The sequence below is a fragment of the Mobula birostris genome, chromosome 2 (genome assembly GCF_030028105.1).
Source record: "Mobula birostris isolate sMobBir1 chromosome 2, sMobBir1.hap1, whole genome shotgun sequence".
In the NCBI taxonomy this organism is placed as follows: Eukaryota; Metazoa; Chordata; class Chondrichthyes; order Myliobatiformes; family Myliobatidae; genus Mobula; species Mobula birostris.
In genome coordinates this window covers 112,622,477-112,646,380 of record NC_092371.1, presented here as the reverse complement: position 1 = coordinate 112,646,380, position 23,904 = coordinate 112,622,477, and the positions used below count along the sequence as shown (strand labels likewise).

The following is a 23,904-nucleotide window of genomic DNA, read 5'->3' as shown; positions in this document are numbered from 1 at the left end:
GCAGAGTATTTTGTGTTTGTATGTGCAAATACGGGAGCTGATTGTGTAAAATGCTATTTAAAAATATCAATATACTTTTCAAAAATAATACTTAAACTAATTATAATAAACAAACATACAAGGTGCCAAGCCTTGCTGTTATATATCCTTAGAAAAAAGAAATCCACAATGCAAAATGTAGTTTTCACATTTTCCAGGTTATTTCTAAAACTCTATAGTCTGACCATTAAAATAAAATGTGCAGAAGAATAAAGCCCTTGAACAAGCTATTTATATTCTGTACTTGTCTTTGGTCGTCCCACGACCATATCCCATCAAGAAGCAGGCAGTGAACCTGAAGACTGAGAGCCTATGATCTTACAGAGAGAGGTGATAACCTCCACAACATACACACAGTAAAGAATATACAAGTCAGCAATCTTAAAGTTAGTTGAGAAAATTATCAGGTTGAGGAATACCACTACTAATCGTAATTTATAATTATTATTGAAAATAAAACATAGAAATAATCTAAAAAAAAAGCTTTAAAATCTTGGAAATGATCCAAGATTGCCTGGCCTTGTCTGATAGCCAATGCACTTGAGTATCAAACCTTTCCCAAATGCTTTGCTTGATCTAGCAGAATAGAATTCTACTTACCGATGAATGTTCGAATACATCTGCGGTCATTGTAAACTTCCCAAAGCTGCAATCAAAAAATTTAATACAAGATGTAAAGGATATGTCACATTTTTTAAAGATCAAAGTTCAAAGAATATTTATTGCTAAAGTAAAATACTACTGAGATCCATTTCCTTGCAGGCATTGGCAATAGAACAAAGGAATACAATATAAGAAATGAAAAGACAACTACATACAAAGACCAACAAACAACCAATGTGCAAAGGGTAACAAGCTGCAACTACAAAAAAGTAATAAAAAAAAACAAGTAAATAAATAATACCATAGAAACCATAGAAACTACAGCACAGAAACAGGCCTTTTGGCCCTTCTTGGCTGTGCTGAATCATTTTCTGCCTAGTCCCACTGACCTGCACACGGACCATATCCCTCCATACACCTCCCATCCATGTATCTGTCCAAATTATTCTTAAATGTTAAAAAACCCGCATTTACCACCTCGTCTGGCAGCTCATTCCATACTCCCGCCATTCTCTGTGTGAAGAAGCCCCCCACTAATGTTCCCTTTAAACTTTTCCCCCCTCACCCTAAACCCATGTCCTCTGGTTTTTTTCTCCCCTTGCCTCAGTGGAAAAAGCCTGCTTGTATTCACTCTATCTATACCCATCATAATTTTATATACCTCTATCAAATCTCCCCTCATTCTTCTACGGCTCCAGGGAATGAGGTCCCAACCTATTCAACCTTTCTCTGTAACTGAGTTTCTCAAGTCCCGGCAACATCCTTGTAAATCTTCTCTGCACTCTTTCAACCTTATTTATATCCTTCCTGTAATTTTGTGACCAAAACTGAACACAATACTCCAGATTCGGCCTCACCAATACCTTATACAACCTCATCATAGCATTCCAGCTCTTATACTCAATACTTTGATTAATAAAGGCCAATGTACCAAAAGCTCTCTTTACGACCCTATCTACCTGTGACGCCACTTTTAGGGGATTTTGTATCTGTATTCTCAGATCCCTCTTTTCCACTGCACTCCTCAGTGCCTTACCATTAACCCTGTATGTTCTACGTTGCTTTGTCCTTCCAACGTGTAATACCTCACACTTGTCAGTATTAAACTCCATCTGCCATTTTTCAGCCCATTTTTCCAGCTGGTCCGTCCCTCTGCAGGCTCTGAAAACCTTCCTCACTGTCTAGTACACCTCCAATCTTTGTATCATCAGCAAACTTGCTGATCCAATTTACCACATTATCATCCAGATCATTGATATAGATGACAAATAACAATGGACCCAGCACTGATCCCTGTGGCACACCACTAGTCACAGGCCTCCACTCAGAGAAGCAATTCTCTACCACCACTCTCTGGCTTCTTCCATCGAGCCAATGTCTAATCCAATTTACCATCTCTCCATGTATACCTAGCGACTGAATTTTCCTAACCTCCCATGCGGGACCTTGTCAAAGGCCTTACTGAAGTCCATGTAGACAATATCCACTGCCTTCCCTTCATCCACTTTCCTGGTAACCTCCTCGAAAAACTCCAATAGATTGGTCAAGCATGTCCTACCACGCACAAAGCCATATTGACTCTCCCTAATAAGCCCCTGTCTATCCAAATGCTTGTAGATTCTGTCTCTTAGTACTCCCTCCAATAACTTACCTACTACCGACGTTAAACTTACCGGCCTATAATTTCCCGGATTACTTTTCGATCCTTTTTTAAACAACGGAACAACATGAGCCACTCTCCAATCCTCCTGCAACTCACCTGTAGACAGCGACATTTTAAATATTTCAGCCAGGGCCCCTGCAATTTCAACACTAGTCTCCTTCAAGGTCCAAGGGAACACCCTGTCAGGTCCCGGGGATTTATCCACTTTAATTTTCCTCAAGACAGCAAGCACCTCCTCCTTTTCGATCTGTACAGTTTCCATGATCTCACTACTTGTTTCCCCAATTCCATAGACTTCATGCCAGTTTCCTTAGTAAACACAGACGCAAAAAACCTATTTAAGATCTCCCCCATTTCCTTTGGTTCCGCACATAGCCGACCACTCTGATCTTCAAGAGGACCAATTTTATCCCTTACAATCCTTTTGCTCTTAATATACCTGTAAAAGCTCTTTGGATTATCCTTCACTTTGACTGCCAAGGCAACCTCATGTCTTCTTTTAGCCCTCCTGATTTCTTTCTTAAGTATTTTCTTGCACTTCTTATATTCCTCAAGCACCTTATTTACTCCCTGCTTCCTATACACGTCATACAACTCCCTCTTCTTCTTTATCAGAGTTGCAATATCCCTTGAGAACCAAGGTTCCTTATTCCTATTCACCTTGCCTTTAATCCTGACAGGAACATACAAATTCTGCACTCTCAAAATTTCTGCTTTGAAGGCTTCCCACCTACCGATCACATCCATGCCAGAGAACAACCTGTCCCAATCCACGCTTTTTAGATCCTTTCTCATTTCTTCAAATTTGGCCTTCTTCCAGTTAAGAACCTCAACCCTAGGACCAGATCTATCCTTGTCCATGATCAAGTTGAAACTAATGGTGTTATGATCACTGGAACCAAAGTGCTCTCCTACACAGACTTCTGTCACTTGTCCTAACTCGTTTCCTAAGAGGAGATCCAATATTGCATCCCCTCTAGTTGGACCCTCTATATATTGATTTAGAAAACTTTCCTGAACACATTTTACAAACTCTAAACCATCTAGACCCCTGACAGTATGGGAGACCCAATCAATATATGGAAAATTAAAATCCCCTACCACCACAACTTTATGTTTGAATACTGAGAACATTAGTTGTAGAGTTCTTGAAAGTGAGTCCAAAGATTGGGGAATTAGTTCAGAGTTGAGGTGAGTGAAATCCACGTTGGTTCTTTAGCCTGATGGCTGAAGGGTAATAAATGTTACTGAACCTGGTGGTCTAGGACCTAAGGCCCCTGTACCTCCTTCCTGATGGCAGCAGCAAGAACAGAGCATGGCCTGGATGGTGTCCTCGGTGATGGACGCTGCTTTCTTGTGGCAGCACTCCTTCCTGTTGTACTCAGTGGTGGGGAGGGGCTTTTCCAGTGATGGACTGAGCTGTATCCACTACTTTTTATTGGCTTTTCCTTTTTTGCACATTGGTGCTCCCATACCAGGCTGTGATGCAACCAATCAGGATACTCTTCACTGTGAATCTCTCTTCTGATCTCCAGAGGCTATACAAGAACCACAGCTATAAGGTAGGCAGATAGTTGGCCAGAAGGAATTACAATTAGTGAACAGGAATGGAGGCAGTCATTTTGTGAGACTGCATGCAGCCACCATTTTGTGAACTGTTTGATAACTGATCCTTTAATTAGAGCAATTAAACGTGGATGCAAGAAATTTCTGTGAATGATCTGCTTAACCTGAGACTTTTCTTGGATAAGAAGCTGTTTATTGTGTAAAATGGCAGGTTTGTAGCAGGCAAAGGCAATGGAAATATGAAACAATCCTGCATTTGCAAAATCCTTAATATATTAGAAAGATAGCAAACTGACATCAGCATCCTCTCCCAGGCTACATCCCCAACTCTGAAGCCCAAATCACATTGGCACCACAAAAGCAATCCAGGGGGACAGACAGGAGATTCTGTGAACGTAAAAAGAATCCCAGATGGCACGTTGCCTCCCAGGATCAAGCATTAAGGATGCCTCAGATTGGGTCCATGGCATTCTTATGGGGAAGGCCTGCCAGAAGCACCTATGGCCTCTAGCTACGGCAGGAATGGGTGTTGGATGTTCCAGGGTTCAGATATTTCAAAAGGGACAGGGAGGGAGGTGAAAGGCAGGATGGGTAGCATTGCCAATCAGGGATAGCATCACAGATGCAGAAAAGGAAGAAGTTGTGGAAGGATTGTCCACTGAGTCAGCATGGGTGGAAGTCAGAAAAAGGAAGCGAGCAATCACTATTTGGAATATTTTAAAGACCCCTAAATAGTAACAAAGACACTGAGGTGCAGGTCACAAGGAAGATTTTGGAAAGATGCAAAAATAACTGTTGTCATGCTTAATTTCAACTTCCCTAATATTAACTGACACCTTGTTAGTACAAAAGGTTTAGATGGTGGTGGATTTGTCAGGTGTATCCAGGAAGGATTGCTGACACAATGTGTAGACTGGACAACTTGATGACAGGCCATACTGGATTGGAATTAGGCAATGAACCTGGTCAGGTGACAGAGCTCTCAGTGGGTGAACATTTCAGAGGTGGTGGCCACTATTTTCTGAGCATAGCTTTGGACAGGGATAGGAGCAGATGTTACAGGGAAGTACTTAATTGTGAGGGGGGGGGCATTATGATGCTGTTAAACAGGAACTTGGGAATGTAAATTGGGAACAGGTACGCCCAGGGAAATGCACAATGGAAATGTGGAGGTTGTTTAGGAGCACTTGAATGGAGTTCAGGATAGGTCTGTCCCAATGAGGCAGGGAAAGGATGGTAGGGTAAAGGAACCATGGTGGACAAGAGATGTGACAGATTTAGTCAAGAGGAACAAAGAAGCATACTTAAGATTTAGGAAGCAAGGATTAGACAGGGCTTTAGAGTTACAAGGTAGCCAGGAAGAAGCTTAAGAATGAACTTAGGAAAGCTAGAAGGGGACATGAGAAGTCCTTGGTGAGTAGGACCCCATGGTGTTTACATGTACATTGAGAACAGGAGAATGATTACAGGGCAGGACCAATTAAGGATTAAAAAAAAAGGTTCTTAATGAATACTTTGCTTCAGTATTCACCAGTGAAATGGAGCTTGAGGAATGTGAGGTCAGAGGTCAGACTGATATGCTGAAACATGTCAACATTAAGAAAGAGGATGTGCTGGAAATTTTGAAAAACATTAGGATAGATAAGTCCCCAGGGTCAGAAGATATATATACCTCTAGTGACTAAGGGAAGCGAATGAAGAGATTACTGTACCTTTGGCGATAATCTTTGCATCCTCACTGGCCACGTGAGTAGTTCCAGAAGATTGGAGGGTGGCAAATGTTATTCCTTTGTTCAAGGAAGGTTATAGGGATAACCCTAAGAATCATAGGCCAGTGAGTCTTACCTCACTGGTGGGCAAACTATTGGAGAGGCTTCATAGAGACAGGATTTATGAGCATTTGGAGAAACATAGTCTGATGGGGAGATTTTGAACAATTTCTTTTCTTTGGTATTCACTAAGGAGAAGGATATTGAATTGCTTAAGGTAAGGGAAACAAGTAGGGTAGTTATGGAAACTATGATGATTAAAGAGGAAGTACTGGCGCTTTTAAGGAATATAAAAGTGCATAAGTCTCCAGGTCCTGACAGGATATTCCCTAGGAACTTGAGGGAAGTTAGTGTGGAAATAGCAGGGGCTCTGACAGAAATATTTCAAATGTCATTAGAAACGGGGATGGTGCTGGAGGATTGGTGTATTGCTCATGTGGTTCCATTTTTAAGAAGGGTTCTAAGAGTAAACCTAGCAATTATCAGCCTGTGAGTTTGACATCAGTTGTGGGTAAATTAATGGAAAGTATTCTTAGGGATGGTATATATAATTATCTGGATAGACAGGGTCTGATTAGGAACAGTCAACATGGATGTGTGTGTGGAAGGTCATGTTTCACAAATCTTAATTTTTTGAAGAGGTTACTAGGAAAATTGATGAGGGTAAAGTGGTGGATGTTGTCTATATGGACTTCAGTAAGGCCTTTGACAAGGTCCCACACGGAAGGTTAGTTAGAAAGGTTCAATCGTTAGGTGTTAATATTGAAGTAGTAAAATGGATTCAATAGTGGCTGGATGGGAGATGCCAGAGAGTAGTGGTGGATAACTGTTTGTCAAATTGGAGGCCGGTGACTAGTGGTGTGCCTCAGGGATCTGTACTGGGTCCAATGTTGTTTGTCATATACATTAATGATCTGGATGATGGGGTGGTAAATTGGATTAGTAAGTATGCAGATGATACTAAGATAGGTGGAGTTGTGGATAATGAAGTAGGTTTTCAAGAGAGATTTAGGCCAGTTAGAAGAGTGGGCTGAAAGATGGCAGATGGAGTTTAATGCTGAAAAGTGTGAGGTGCTACATTTTGGTAGAACTAATCAAAATAGGACATACATGGTAAATGGTAGGGCATTAAAGAATGCTTTAGAACAGGGGGATCTAGGAATAATGTGCATAGTTCCCTGAAGGTGGAATCTCATGTGGATAGGGTGGTGAAGAAAGCTCTTGGTATGCTGGCCTTTATAAATCAGAGCACTGAGTATAGGAGTTGGGATGTAATGTTAAAATTGTACAAGGCATTGGTGAGGCCAAATTTGGAGTATTGTGTACAGTTCTGGTCACTGAATTATAGGAAAGATGTCAACAAAATAGAGAGAGTACAGAGGAGATTTACTAGAATGTTACCTGGGTTTCATCACCTAAGTTACAGAGAAAGGTTGAACAAGTTAGGTCTTTATTCTTTGGAGCATAGAAGGTTGAGGGGGGACTCGATAGAGGTATTTAAAATTATGAGGGGGGAGAGGCAGAGTTCACGTGGATAGGCTTTTTCCATTGAGAGTAGGGGAGATTCAAACAGGAGGACATGAGTTGAGAGTTAAGGGGTAACACAAGGGGAAACTTCTTTACTCAGAGAGTGGTAGCTGTGTGGAACGAGCTTCCAGTAGAAGTGGTAGAGGCAGGTTTGATTTTGTCATTTAAAAAAAAAAACTGGATAGGTATATGGACAGGAAAGGAATGGAGGGTTATGGGCTGAGTGCAGGTAGATGGGACTAGGTGAGAGTAAGCGTTCGGCACAGACTAGAAGGGCCGAGATGGCCTGTTTCCGTGCTGTAATGGTTATATGGTTATATTTTGGGTGTGCTGCACGTGATTCATTTTGGAAGGCTAAACTTGAAGGCAGAATACAAGGATAATGGCAGGCTTCTTAACAAAGGGATCTTGGGATCCACATCCATAGATCGTTAAAAGTTGTTGCGCAAGTTAATAGTGTGGTTAATAACATACCTTGTGCTGTTAGCCTTCATTAGTGAGGTGAATAGGTTCATGAGCCGCGCCATAATGTGTAGCTGTACAAAACTCTGGTTCAGCCACAAGGAGTATTGTGTTCAGTTCTGGTTACCTCATTATAGTAATGATAAGGTAGCTTTAGAGAGAGTGCAGGGAGATTTACCTGGATGCTGCTTGGATTAGAGAATGTCTTATCAAGATAAGCAGAGTGATCTATGGCTATTTTTCTTTGGAGAGGATAAGAAGTGACTTGATAGAGGTGTACAAGATGACAAGAGGCATAGATCGAGTGGACAACCACTGCCTTTATTCCAGGGCGGAAATTGTTAACACAAGGGGGCATAATTAAAAGGTGTTTGGAGGAAATTACGGAGGGAATGCAGAAGTAAGTTTCCTTACACAGAGAGTGGTGGTAGGTGTGTGGAACGCGCTGTTATGGGTGGTGGTAGAGCAAATACAGTACGTTAGGGACCTAGGCAAATGGATGAAAGAAAAATGGAGGGCTATATGAGAGGGAAGGGTTAGATTGATCTTAGAGTAGGTTAAAGGGTCGGTGATACATTTTGGGTCAAAGGACCTGTATTGCACTGTACTGTTTGATGTCTGATGTAAATATGAAGTAACAGATTTGATAACAAGAGATTTCCATAGACAGGAATGGACCAGAATTTAATCATTCAATAGGTCACAGACAAATCATATAAATGTGGATCCAGTTGAAATGAAAATATATTTATTTTGGTTTTCAGTTAATAAAATATTTAAGCTTGATAATAATGGTCCAAGGATGCTAGTAAAACCCATCATTATATTATAGTGTTTTTTTCCTGTATCCATTCACCTCTAACCATTCATCTTCAAACTCATACATTTGGTACTAGAAAAGCAACATTAGGAAGTGTGAAGCTGCACAAGAAACCTTTACCTTGATTTTACAGTCCATGGAACAGGACAAAAGCAAGTGACCAGACGTTGGAAATAGTCGAATAGCACTGACGCCCTAAAACATAATGGATCAAAAAATTACTTTGGTTGCAAAAACAGAATACATTTAGTACAACAGTAAATATTGTTGAAATTAATTTTATTCTGTATTTTAGGGAAATAATAGGGCAAATTTGTCAGCAGATGCCAATGTTGCAACTGGGCTCAAACAGTTTGGTGAAGTGAGTGGTTGATTCTAGTCTGCGAGCCTAGGCTAGTCCAGAGCGTAAGACCCTTATTATGTCCCACAAACCCCTTTGCGTTTTGTGCAGGTTCAGTGATATGTGTCACTTTCGTTTAATGTAAAATTACCAAATATCTACCTCTATGACTAAAGAACAAAGGGAGACAATATATCTTTCAGCAATTTACCCCAAGACAGTTTCTTTTGAAAGAAATACTGATATAAATAACGACAGTTTCTGCATGACGACTGAACCTCAGAGAGAGGGAGACCAGGCCATTGAATTATTGCAGTGCCTTATTTGTAAAATGACATTTTGTGCATTTTCATAGTGTGAATAGGTGTATTTTATAATAGCTCCTAGATTAAATATTTTATTTAACAGTACAGATCAAACTGAGTTCCCCCAGCATTTTGTGCGTGTTGCTCAGATCAAATTGAAGCCTGGAATGGAAACTTGATGTAGAAACTGTCATAATAACAACATACTACAAATTCAGCATGTTGAAAAGATTGAAATTTAAATCAGGTAAAACTACATCAACTGGAAATATACTTTCTTCTTACATCCTTTATGATAGCCTGATAACCTCCAGCTCAAAGACATTTAAATGACAAGCAATTTACCAGTTAGTAAGATTGGATCCAGTGTTTGCCAATTTGACACATTCATTCAATGCAGTAAACTTGGTCTCAATCCTACCCTGTTACTTTATCCTTGGTTTATCTTAATAGAAATAAACTTCCCTTTCCTTTAATACGCATATATGCACGTTCGTTTCTTTTCATGTAGCTACACCAGTTATAATTGGTGTAAATTTGCATTGATACCAAAACACTGGATCACATCAGTTCTTTGCTTGGCCTGTTGAAGGGCAATACTCCTCCAGTATTGCATAGCACAGGACTCCAAGGAGTTATGCAGATGCATTAGACTTTTTTTGGGGACAGGATTGCAGAGGGAAGGGGAGACAGAGAAAGGAACATGACAGCAAAGGGAAGGGGGATTGATGAATGGGAGAAGTAGGATCTGGAAGAACTGAGGGCACTGGCAGTGAATGGGAATGTCCTTTCAAGATCTGCCTTATGCTCTCAAGAAACTGCAGTCAAATGTAGCATTAGTTTGTATTATTGTTTGTGTCTGTCCGCTGTGTGATAATAAACTTGAGATGACAATCTTTTATTCAAACTGGACTATGGCCCTCAAATGACAAAACTTTGGGAACCTTTCTCCATGCTTTCTCGCTACGAGAGCTGCAAGTAGCAGTAACCAACTCACTGTAAAGCAGCTATCGTTTTCCTACAGAGACATGCCATGCTTCAATTTAAAGTTAAAAGGAAGAAATCAGAATTGATATTAAACAAGGTGATGTTTTAGGGCTCAGTTATAGCTTTCTTTTTAACCATCTTCAAGCACCAAATGCCCTTTTCACATACATACAGCTCTAACATCTATTTTGTTTACGATTATCGAAGCAACAAAAAGTTTATTGGAATATAGCCAAATATTTGTCAAACAGATGCTAAAAAAGTTAAGAATTTTTAAAAAAACTTGCAGATGCTGGAAGTTGAAATAAAAACAGAAAGTGATGGTAAAACTCAGCAAGTCAAGCAGAATCTGTAGAAAAGGAAGCATAGTTAACACTACCAATCAGTGACCCTTTAACAGAATAAAACTGTATAGATGGCTCCTGTTTGTTAATCATACGGTGATTTAATTACCTATTCTGATAAACTATCTTCAATCTCTAATGTCAACTCTGGATTCTTTTTCTACAGATCTGCTTTCATCATTTTCTGTTGAGTAAAAAATATCCACTTGTGCAGGTGATATTTCTTCTTAATATACTGACTACACAGGGCAACTGGAAAATACCAATCAAAAGCAAGGTCTTGAAACTTGCACTTTTCAAATGCACTTTCATAGAGGTGCATTGAGCTTCAAAGAAACATTGAACTACAGAACGGTTATAGCACTGAAGGCTATTATCAGCCCACTCTATCTGCACCAGCCTTTTCTCCACAGCCTTTTTTCTCAATTCCCTCCTGAAAATGACTCTCCACAAATGAAAACAACAGGAATTCTGCAGATGCTGGAAATTCAAGCAACACACATCAAAGTTGCTGGTGAACGCAGCAGGCCAGGCAGCATCTGTAGGAAGAGGTGCAGTCGACGTTTCAGGCCGAGACCCTTCGTCAGGACGAAGGGTCTCGGCCTGAAACGTAGACTCCACAAATGAAGGCAGTACATTCCAGATGTCAACCATACATTGTATAAAGGATTTTTTCCTTATGCCAATCTTAATTCTCTTCTTTTTTATTTTATACCCGTGACCTCTAGTCAACATGGAGAACTGCTTTCTACTATCCATTCTGTCTACGACTTTCACCATTTTATACATATATACCCATCAAATCTCCCTTCAGTCTTCCCTTCACTAAAGTATACAGTACCAGCCTTGCTAATCTACCATTGTAAATGTAGACCCTCATCACAGGAACCTCCCACACTAATACCCTCAATATACTGTAGTGATCAGAAATGATCTGATTACTCTAGTTGAGGTCAGATCAGTGTTTTGTAAAGGCTCAGCACAATCCTCCTGCTTATGATCTGTGTCTCAATCAATTAAGTTCAGAATTCTCTGTGCCTTATTAACTGTTTTCAGATTGATAAGCATATAAAGGCCAAGCATTTGGAGGACACACCACAATTAACAGCGCGCTGATGATGTCTCCTCATATGGTGACGAAATGTTTGCAAGTATATTGCCAAGATCAGACAACAACTCAACCCAAACATGATGAAACACAATTTACCTTTGAAAGTTTTTTGTCAGTTCCCCCATGATCTCTTCCCATGCCTTTCAAAATCCTAGAATGCTTGTTGCAATTTGGTCCTGAGGACTTAATAGTTCAGTCAACTTCTATAGTCCCTCTATGGGTTTTTTAAAAATACATCTCGTACTGAACTAACCCTTCTTTTCTTCTACTTTGGAAACACCCTCTTCCCAGATGAACAGATGCAAAGTACTCACTTAGTATCTTAAAAGTTCCCTGATGATCCATATTTGTTTTAAATAAGTTTCACTACTTTATGTACTACCCTTTTACTAATTACATGGCTGTAGAACAAAACTGGTTCCTCAAAAACCACTGAACTGTTAGGTGAATAGTTCAAGTGAGAACCAGAATAAATACAGTAGGCAGAGGTAGAAAGTGAAAAGGAAAGTAGTACAAGCAAATTGAGATAATTATAGAATGGCTGCTACTACTAACAGGACACCCAAAAGCCTTTTCTAAATTTGGAGCCTAGAGGGCCATTTTTCTAGTGACACAGAAAGCAAGGTTGGAATACACTGAGTACTGGCACATATTGGAACATTGACATATTGGCACATCTTTGGTAATATGAGCAAAGAATTGCAGGGGGAAAGGAACGTGAGATGAGGAAGGTTAGCCATGTTTAAAATAAAACAGCCACTAAAACTGGATGGAAAAAACCTGACATTCCAGAAGGAAATAGGGATGAAGAATTCAGAAAGGCTTACCATATTAGAGAAGGATGGTGTCATCCTTGATTAAAAAGGCTTGGATGATGAAAGGATAGTCAGTTTAACAGCAGTGGAAAGCTGTTTTAAAAGCAATAATCAGGAAAACACAACAGGAGAGCTGACTTAGATTTGTTAAAAACAAATTGTATAAGCAATCTGACAGAATTTTTGAGAAGGTATTGTAGGCAGCTGGTGAAAAGAACGTAGTGCCAATCATCTATGGTAATTTTTGAAAGCATTTCACAAAGTCTCACTTAAAAGGCTGGTAAACAAATTGAAACAATAATAGGACTATGAAGACGCACAAAAACAAATTCAAGGTATGTTGTAATTCAGTCAGGAATAGTCATTGATAGTCACTGATCTTCCCAAGGATTTAGTGTTGCTTTATACCTAGAGTAAAATTTCCAAGTTTGCGGATTATATCAAAGTGGGAGAGAAGAATGAATGCAGGAAAGGGCGAAGTGATACATTTTGGCAGAAAGGAAAATAAGAGATAATATAAATTAAATGATATGATTCCTAAGGGTATGCAGGAACAGGCAAAACTATATGCAAATATGCATAAATCTTTGAAAAGAGGATGACACTCTGAGGAGGAAGTTAGTAAAGTATTTGAGATGTTGGCTTCATAAATAGACTTGGAGCACAAAAACAGAGGTGTCATGTTGAACTTTTAAAAAACATTGATTCAAACACAGATAAAAGACAGCATTCCAATTTTGATTACTACATTTTAAAGTTAATGTGAGGATTCTGGAAAGAGTACAGAAGAGATTTACTGAACTGACTTCAAGGTTGGGGAATCAATTGAAAAGATTAATCTGAAGAAGCCTGGGCTGCTTTCTTTGGAGTAAAGATTTGAAAGGTGAACAAGATCATGATAGGTTGAGAGACAGTAGCGAGCAGCTGTTTCTACTAAGAAATGGCTAGAAGAAAGTTTCATTTTAAATGCACAGAAGTTATCATCCTCAACTCACTTGCTGTAAGCATGGCAGAAACTGAGTCAATTGGGGCTTGCAAAACTAAATTGGAACAACACATTGGAAAATTATTTTCTGTTGAGAAGTTCAGATACATAAAGTGTAAAAAAGAGAGGTGAGAGTAAATATTGGACCATTGGAAAACGATGCTGGAGAGGTTGTAATGGGGGACAACAAAATAGCAGATGAACTGAATAAGTACTTTGCATCAGTCTTCACTGTGGAAGGCACTAACAAGTGTGTGAAATTACCATAACTAGACAGAATGTTCTCGGGAAACTGAAAGGTCTGAAGGTAGACAAGTCACCTGGACCACATGGTGTACACCCCAGAGTTATGAAAGAGGCAGCTGAAGAGATTGTGGAGACAGCAGTAATGATCTTTCAAGAATCAATATACTCTGGCATGGTTCCGGAAGACTGGAAAGTTGCAAATATCATGCCACTCTTCAAGAAGAGACAGAGGCAGAAGGAAGGAGACTATAGGCCAGTTAGTCTGACCTCAGCGGTTGGGAAGATGTTGGTGTCAATTATTAAGGATGAGGTCTCAGGGTACTTGGAGGCACACGATAAAATAGGCTGTAGTCATCATGGTTTTCTCAAGGGAAAATCTTGCCTGACAAATCCATTGGAATTCTTTGAAGAAGTACAATGCAGGACAGACGAAGGAGAATTGGCTGATGTTGTGTACTTGGATTTTCAGAAGGCCTTTAAAAGGTGCCACACATAGGCTGCTTAATAGGCTGTGAGCCCATGGTATTACAGGGAAGATTCTAGCATGGATAACACAGTGGCTGATCGGCAGGAGGCAAAGAATGGGAATAAAGGGAGCCTTTTCTGACTGGCTGCTGGTGACTAGTCGTGTTCCACAGGGATCTGTGTTGGGACTGATTCTTTTTATGTTATACATCAATGAAATGGCATATGGAATACAGTGTCAAGAAGTGTATGATCGTGCACTTTGGTAGAAGAAATGAAAGGGTTGACTATTTTCTAAATGGAGAGAAAATAGAAAAATAACTAAGGTGCAAAAGGACTTGGGAGTTCTCAGGATTCCCTAATGGTTAATTTGCAGGTTAAGTCTGTGGTGAGGAAGGCAATGCAATGTTAGCATTCATTTCAAGAGGACTAGAATATAAAAGAACGTTGAGACTTTATAAAACACTAGTGATCGATCTCTCTCTCTTACTCACTATGATTCAACAATTCTATACAGGACATTAAGTATCAATATGAAAAGGGTTATGCTTTCTTAACAATAAGATTAATATAACAATAAAAATTGATTATACAGAAGGCCTTCCTTTGATGATAAATGTTGAAACTTATATAAATAGATCCAAAGCTCTCAAAGATCAACAGAAAATTAAACACTGTAATCTGCCCTGCAAAGTGCTGCAGTAAAGGATATCGGGATCTAAATAACTGGAGCAGCAGTTTGTCTTCGGTCACAAGTGCTAAATAAATAGGTCCTGATCAGCGCTAGTGACAAAGACAAATTGGCAGTATCGGAGAAGCCAAATTGAGTTAGTGTGCTTCTGGCACCAACCTGTGGGTCTTTCAAAGGCCTTCTATATTTTTGCTGAAGGAAAATGGCTTTATGAATTGTTCTTTGAAATTTGGAATTGTTCCTTTGTGCTTTCCAATGCTACTTGAAAAATGATATCCGCAGTGCACCCTAATTAGATGAGTTGACTCAGATCAGTACATTTGTTTAATGTTTCTATGTGGACGTTGGAACATAAATTGCACTTCTGCTCACTGATGCCTTTTGGAAGAAAGTCAATTGCTGTTTAAATGGAAATAACAGAGGCTAGGAAATAAAATGAAAGCATAATATAATTTCATTATGTAAGCATTACAATCTTGTCTTTAGATCAGCATCATTTTAACAACTTGCCTATTGAGGAAGAAAAGACCACAGCCCTTTGGTGATGGTTGGAAACACAGGCAAAGTCAAAACTATATTATCATTACCAAAACATAATACACTGCTTAAACCACAAGACTGCCTCAGATATGTTAGTGGGGCAACTACAGTGAGATATTAAAAAACGGAAAGAAAATGGATTGAAGTCCACATTGCCAAATGCTTAATTTAACAGGCAATATTAAAAACAAACCCTTCTATTTTCTGAACTACATTGACTGAGATAGCCTCAGGTTTTATAGGTAGCCTGTCTAAATTAAGCTATCTCAGCAGGGCACTGGTGTATATAGACACAATATACCCACAGGATAAGGAGATCAGCAAAGGTTATCTTTTATGATGTTTGTCAAATGAGGACTGTTGAAAGTCCATAAGTAGACAGCATGGTCGAGACACGATTAGGCCAATCAATGAAGTCACATTGGATAAGTAGGTTATCATATTTCAAGGCATACATATAAATCAGATGCTGAAAATATGTACAAACTTCAACCTGAAACATCAACCCTGTTTCTCTTTCCACAGATGCTACCTGACAATAGAGTACTTGGCATTTTCAGTTTTAATACCACTATTTTCCCACAGATTCACTAGAATGCTGGCAAAGATGATAAGGCACTGTTTTCAGACAAGGAAAGGAAATCTCAGGAAAGTAAAACTGGAAGAGTAAAATGAGAACACAAACACGAGGAAATCTGCAGATGCTGGAAATTCAAACAACACACACAAAATGCTGATGGAATGCAGCAGGCCAGGCAGCATCTATTGGAAGAGGTACAGTCGACGTTTTGGGCCGAGACCCTTCGTCAGGGCTAACTGAAAGAAGAGATAGTAAGAGATTTGAAAGTGGGAGGAGGAGGGGAAGATCTGAAATGATAGGAGAAGACAGGAGGGGGAGGGATGGAGCTAAGAGCTGGAAAGTTGATTGGCAAAAGGGATAAAAGGCTGGAGAAGGGAGAGGATCTTGGGACGGGAAGTCGAGGGAGAAAGAAAGGGGGAGGGGACCCAGAGGAAGATGGAGAGCAGGCAAGGAGTTATAGTGAGAGGGACAGAGGGAGTAAAAGAGGAAAAATTAAATAATTAAATAAATAAATAAACAAACAAACAGACAGATAGATAAGGGATGGGGTAAGAAGGGGAGGAGGGGCATTAATGGAAGTTAGAGAAGTCAATGTTCACGCCATCAGGTTGGAGGCTACCCAGATGGAATATAAGGTGTTGTTCCTCCAACCTGAGTGTGGCTTCATCTTGACAGTACAGAAGGCCATGGATAGACATATCAGAATGGTAATGGGACGTGGAATTAAAATGTGTGGCCGCTGGGAGATCCTGCTTTCTCTGGTGGAGTAAAATGAGCCTTATTTTATCTGGACAGTTACTAACACTTCAGGTGTCTCCTATATTTCAAGTTCAAATGTGCAATTGTAATCTGGTAGTCTGGGCTCAGTGGTCACAACCTCACCTTCTGAATCTGAAAATAGTTCAAGATTCACTCTCAACCCAAGCATACAACTGTAGCTGTCAGAGGAATGCAGTTGCTAAACAGTGATGACTTTTGACAGGTATTAAAATAAGTTCTGTTTGCCCTCTCAGATAAATGTTTAAAACAATGTTCCATAGCCTACTCACAACACCAAGAACATTTCCCTGTGACCTGGCCATGATCTAACCCTCAACTAACATACCTGTAAATTTATTTATTGGAGTTTGTGAGACATTGCTGTGAGAAAACTGTGTGGTGTACTTCCCTACACTTGCAAGAGCTTTGAGCCAGAGGCCATAAAAATGCTATGCATTTTTTCATTAGGTAATGAGCCGATGCATTTCAAAAGTAAAAATCTTCAAAAAGAACTGTAAAAAATGTCCCTCATTTACAAAACCAATCTGTAATATCACCAGTATATAAAAAAAAATAACATAACTCATCTCATTCATGTAACTAGAGGTAGAATTATGCTAAAGTTACTGGATTAGCAGAGTTCTGAAAAAAGACTGAGTTTCACCAAGGCCACCAAGAAATTTTAATTCAAGGAAATAAATTAACAGAAGATAATTTAGATTAAAAATATTTTTTTAAATAGGCAACTATAAAACTGTTGGATTGCTGTACAGCCTCATCTAGTTTATTAATGTTCTTCAGATTAGAAAATCTGCTTTCCTTCCCAAACTGGTGAATATGTAGCTCCATACTCTTCAATCTATTTGATTATTAAATGCTTCCTCAGATCAGGAGCAATTAGCTTAACTGCTTCCTTTAGAAGACCATAAGATATAGGAGCAGAATTAGGCCACTTGGCCCATCGCGTCAGCTCCACCATTTCGTTGTGGCTGATCCAATTTTCCTCTTGGTTCTAATCTCCTGCCTTCTCTCCATATCCCTTCATGCCCTGACCAATCAAGAATCTATCAATCTCTGCAATAAATCTACACAAAGACTCGACTTGCTCTTCATATTACATGAACCAAATAAAAAAAACATTACAAAGCCACCTCAATAGATCAGGAGGGAATACATTGTGCCAGGTGTAACATTATGAACTAGACTTCAGAATAAAGGAGTAATGGAGAGTCTCAAAAGGCATCTTTCTATTACTTACACATAGGTTGAAAATCACAAAGACAGCAAATGAATAAACCAAAGTTAAGGAAACAAGACCTAAAAATTGGTGAATAAGAACAACAAACCATTTTGTCACTCCCAAAAGAGAGGTAGGGATGAAAGAGCTAACTAGAAGCACATAATGTCATATCTCTGAGTGGGCACAGGACATTCTGAGAGGGGAGGGTGAGCAGCCAACTATCATGGTCTACGTTGGCACTAACCATATAGGCTAGAAGAGAGGACTTGAAAAGAAAATTTGTGGAATTAAGCAGAAAATTAAAAAGCAGGGCCTGGGGTTGTAATCTCAGGATTACCTCCCACGCCATGTACTTGTGAGGCCGGAACCACAAATGTCATGACTATTAATTACCTAGTTCAGGAATGACAATTAGTGATGAATAATAAAAGCCACAATATCTGCAGCATGTGAATAAATAAATTAAACTCAGATAGTCTCTTGAATTCTTTAAGAGAATTTAAATAACTGGGAAAGAAACAGAGCAATCATACCTACACACGGTGCCTACTTTTTTTTTTAGGCATAACAATACATCCGATCGTTAATGCAAATGTCTAATCAGCCAATCATGTGGCAGCAATCCAATGCATAAAAGTATGCAGATATGGTCAAGAGGTTCAATTTTTGTTCAGATCAAACATCAGACTGAAATAGAAATGTGATCTAAGTGACTTTGACTGTGAAATGATTGATCGCGCCAAATGGGGTGGTTTAATATCTTAGAAACTGCTGATCTTCTGGGACTTTCACGCACAATGGTCCCCAGAATTTAAATACAAGAGAATCCACAGATGCTGGAAATCCAGAGCAACATAAACATAATGCCAGAGGAACTCAGTAGGTCTGGCTGCCTCTATGGAAATGAATAAACAGTTGATATTTCAGACTGAGATCCTTCTTCCTACCTCTTACCCAAGATCTACAAACCAAGATGTCTGGGTAGGCCCATTGTCTCTGCCTGCTCCTGCTCCACTGAACTTGTGTTCGCATACCTTGACTCCATTCTGTCCCCAGTCCCTTTCCTGCAGTGTCTGAGAGTTGCCACCTGGCCTCAGCAAGGTAGAGGTCAGTCCGCCACACTACAACAGCACCCCCTTTGTCTGCGGGTTTGATGGTAAGGTTGGGATTGGTGTGGAGAGAGTGGAGGGCGGTGTATTCAAAGAGGGTAAAGTTTGAGGAGGGCAGAAGAGAGCTGAAGGTGAATTGGTTGATGTCTCGTTGGCAATTTTGTGAAAAATCGAAATTTAGAAGTAAAACAGCCTAGAGTAAAATGGTTTCTGAAAGGTTTAAATATAAAAACCATTGAATTATTATACCATTCAAGATCTTCAGAGCACCTACCACTGTTATTCAGTAGTATTAAATACTCTCTACAAATAGATTCACTTCATATCATACTTCTTACACATCAGGAAATTAAAACTATATGTGAATGAAGTACTCACAGTCATTTCTGCTGAATATTTAGTTTGTTACTTTCACCTAAATGAAAACATGCATTTGGACCAAACTTTCTGCTGAAATCCCAAACCATTAATGGTACTTTGGGGAAAATGGAATAAACCTGAACAATTAGCACATCAGAGTAGGTGGCATAATGATGCAGCTACAGTGCCTTGAAAGTGTATTCAGCCCCCACAACTATTTTCATATTTTACTGTCTCATTTTCTAAATTTAATATATTGAAGTAGGATATTTTGAGCTAATCTACAAAACATTGTGCATCAGATCAAATCAAAAGAAAAATTCCAAAACCTGTTAACAATTTACTAAAAATTAAAAACCAGAACTATGTGGCTGAAAAAAATATTCATCTCTTTGTAATTACTATGCTGACTTTCCTCAGGTACAATACTATATATTATCTTACCAACTCACCCAATTTGTGGATTTAGAAAATTGGAGGACCACCTGTATTCAATTAACTCATAAGATTAAATACCTCCTCTCTTTGTAAGATCAAACAGTATGGTAGATTTTCAACAGCCCAAACCAAAATGAATACAAAAGAGCATTTAAGACAAGTCAGGGAAATGATAATAGAAAAGCACAAATCTGGGGAAGGGTACAAGACCATCTCAAGGGTACTGAACATACCTCAGAGCTCAGGGCAGACATTTGTGAAAATGTGGAGAAAATATGAAACTACAGCCACACTGTCTATATCTCTCTAAGTTTAGTCGCCAGAGAAGAATGGCACATGTAAGAGAGTCTGCTGTGAGGCCAACAGTCACTCTGAGCGAGCTGCGGAAGTCAGTGGCTGGAACTGGAGGTGAAGTGCATGGCTCCACAATCTCTAAGGCCTTGTACAAAAAGGATATTTATGAAAGAGTGGCAAGGAAAGCATATCCTTGCCTGTAAAGGCTTTGCAAAGCAAAACTTAGAAGATACTGTAGAGATGTGGAAGAAGGTCTTCTGGTCAGATAAGACTAAAGCAGAATATTTTGACCTCAACACTAAGAGGTACATGTGGCAACTGCCAGGAAAAACCATCCTAATTGTAAAATACAGTGGCATCATGCTATGGGAATGCTTTTCAGCAGCAGAGACTGGAAATCTGGTCAGGAATGATGGGAAGACGAGTGCTGCTAATCTACAGAGAAATCCTGGATATAAACCTGCTAGCCTCTGCCAGAAAGCTTAAACTGGGGAGGAAGTTCATCTTTCAGCAGGACAATGACCCAAACCACGCTGCCAGAGCAACCATGGAGTGGCTTCAAATCACGAAAATTGCTGTCCTTGAATGGCACAGTCAGAGTCCTGCACTTGGCCCATTTGAATATCTCTGGCAAGACCTCAAGATTGCTGTCTTCCGCTGCTCCCAACTAATCTGGTTGAGCAATTTTGCCAAGGTGGAATGGATAAACCTTGCTCCATCACATTGTGCAAAGCAGATAGAGACTTGTCCAGAAAGACTACTGGATGTAATAGCTGTGAGGGGTGATTCAGCCACGTACCAAGCCTAGGTGGATGAATAGTTTTGAACAGCTGACATTTCAGTTTTTGAATTTTCAGTTTTTCGTGCTTTACTAATTAATTTAACTAATTAATTAGTTAATTTAACTATTTATGGTTTTATTACTATTTAATTATTTATGGTGCAACTATAACGAAAACCAATTTCCCCTGGGATCAATAAAGTATGACTATGACTATTTACAACTTTCCCCATATTTTGGGCTCTACTGTGGAAAAAAATGAGCATGTGATTCACAAATAAAAATTCTCATTTAAATTGATCAAGATCCCTGAAATAACATTATTTATGTGAACAACAGGTTGGGGGCAGAATACTTTTATGAGGCTCTGTATCTCATAGTGCCAGAGATCTGAGTTCAGTGCTAACCTCAGGTTCCTTCTGTGTTGAGTTTGTATGTTCTTCTGATGTGGGTCTATTTCAGTGCTGGTTTTGCATCTCAATTTCCAAAGATCTGCTGGTTGGTAGGTTAATTAGCTGTTGTAAATTATCCAGCTATTATCCAACATACTGGAGTGGTAAAAATCTAGGAGAAGTTGAAGAGAATGTGGGGAGAGTAAAGTAAATGGTATAAATATAAGATTAGTGTAAATGGGTGGTTACTGGTTGGTATGGACTCATGGCCTGTTTCTGCGTTGTATCTATCTACAGCACAGTTTTTATACAATATAAAATAAAAAGGATAAAAAAATTAAATTCTTAAAAAAGTAGCAGGTGTAGACCTACAATATCGCAATCTGAAAGGGTACCTTAGTATGTCCAGCCCATACGTGCATCTGCTTCTTAGGGAGGTAACACTTCTCAGGTGGTTGATCAGATCGTAAATTGACTCCAAGGTCTTGAGGAATGTGCAAATATGATCTGCCTTGATAGTCATACATATCTTTGACTGTAAAGAGAAAACAATCCTGCTTAGTGCTTTATTCATGAACTATTTCAGGTTCTTCAGGAGGCAAGCAATAAAGGAAAATACTTTTTAAATTCTAGTCATTGAAAGAATTCCCTTAAAAATCATATTAATTTACAACCATAAAAATTGGAATGTGAATTGGAATACAAATGTGAAAATGAAAACAAAAAGCTCTAGGAGAGATTTAATTTCGTCAATTAAACTTGCATCTTAAGTATGATTCGGCTCATCAATACAAAAAGTGGAATTACAAATCTGGAATAATTGTTTAATATATGCTAGTTTATATTCCTTCCATGCCACATACACTTCTCAGAAAGTCATTTTGCCTCCAGTGCTTTATTTTTGTGCATAGTGAAGTGTAAATGTCCCATTTCTTGTCACTGAATAAGCATCTTGGACTCAATTTTTCATTACTTCGCAGAAATTGTTCTCATAATATATCAAATAAAACACGAGGGCTAGTTTTTAGATGTCAGTAAGTGTTAAGTGCACCAGCTCTGCAAGTTGTTTCTCAATATTTCCAAATGCAAAAGTACATGATTCACACCTAGGCTTAGTATGCCTATAATCAATCTCACCAGCAAAACCTTTCCTTCGTTTGTAAGTGTAACATGCAGAACTATCCAAATGCTAAATTACTTTGCTGCCAATTCAGATTCGAAAGACTGCGGAGAACAGTAATGTGAAGATAAATTGAAGGGGAAATGCTAAAATAGAAATAAATAATAGCAGGAAATAAATGAAAGAAAAAATTTATTACTTAATAGAGTAGCATTCCCTATGTTTTTACATTAATATCCTCCTTGTTTTGGCAGCAACTGCTCTTTTACAGATCCCACTACAGCTCTTCAATTTTACTATCTTTATACTTTATCTGATGTAGTGTTTTTAATTCTATTGAAGTAAGACATGTCTGATGGTTAGCTTTTAAGGTTTCTTGCTCACATTTAGTTCTCTGCTCATTTTCTTCTGCTTCTAGCTCTATAAAAATATATACTCCCTCAAATTATTACTAATACTTTAATTTTCTCTTTTTTTTCCTTTTCCAACTGCAGACCTATATAACCATACTCTAACCCTTATCTATATTGCACTTGTTCTTTCCACATAAGTAGGCATGCGGAGTGTTAACTCTGTTCACTTAAATCCAATTTCATAATGAATAATAGGTTTGGGATTCAACAATAAAAATGTCCTGCAAAGGAAATCCTCATATTGTCTCCAAATTGAGATCATCCGATTATTTGTATTGTGTCGCAGGACTCTTTAACATACCAATGTAAGCACTCCAGTAAAGCTAGCTGCAGATCTGATCTCCAGTTTCTCTTTTCTCACTTCATACCTGTTCAGAATTCAGCTCTACCTCACAACCAACTTTCTTGGGCACACCATTGCAAGTGATTTTTTAGGGAACTTGTCACAAAATTCTATGGCTTTAACTTAAGTGAAAGTTCACAACAACATAACAGGTATCAAAATTAAGAGATGAGGAAGTTTGAGAATAAGGAATACCGGACAGGAAGCAAGCACAGACAGTAAGTTATATAACAAGTACTTAAAAAAACAAAGGCAGCAAAATACTTTAGAGTGCCGTCAATTTGTAGCTGGTGTGAAATAAAATGAAAAATTCATTCAAATCCTCCTTTCCAAAATATCAAAGTTGTTACCCTCTCTGTGGAAAAGCAAACAAACAAAATGAAGGTTTTATTACTGTGAAGGATTGTTTTCTCTTCTGCAGGTTTCTCATCTTCTTGTTTGCCCTTCTTCTGCCTTTTTGCGATGATCTCATCAAGTTCTTTCTGTTCTTCCTGTTGAATTAACAACATTATTTAAATCAAGTAGGGTAACAACATTATTTAAATCAAGTAGCCTGCAGTAAAATATAATTTTATTGATTATTCACACAGCAACATTGTTCAGAATGTGCACAGAGAATGAAAGGATGATCTAATTAGAAATAACAGAGAACATGTAAACCACGAGTTATAACGAGCAGGAATAACTTCAAATTGTTTGAGAGATTTAAAGTATATAGTGATTTTTTGTGATACATGAGTGTTGGCTTTGCTCTATATATTGTTGGCAGAAGGATACAGAATAATATTACATTCTAA

At 38.8% G+C, this 23,904-nt stretch overlaps 1 protein-coding gene across 1 annotated transcript in view; it reads right to left on the bottom strand.

Annotated features, from left to right (window-relative positions):
- cdc40 (cell division cycle 40 homolog (S. cerevisiae)) overlaps nt 1-23,904 on the bottom strand; it is a 139,580-nt gene that overhangs the window by 45,128 nt on the left and 70,548 nt on the right. Inside the window, exons 6-9 of the mRNA XM_072246415.1 lie at nt 23,502-23,598; nt 21,627-21,766; nt 8,570-8,644; nt 640-685 (exon numbers count right to left, since the gene is read on the bottom strand). Of these exons, the coding sequence (XP_072102516.1) occupies nt 640-685; nt 8,570-8,644; nt 21,627-21,766; nt 23,502-23,598 (358 nt within the window). The remainder of the gene's footprint in view (nt 1-639; nt 686-8,569; nt 8,645-21,626; nt 21,767-23,501; nt 23,599-23,904) is intronic.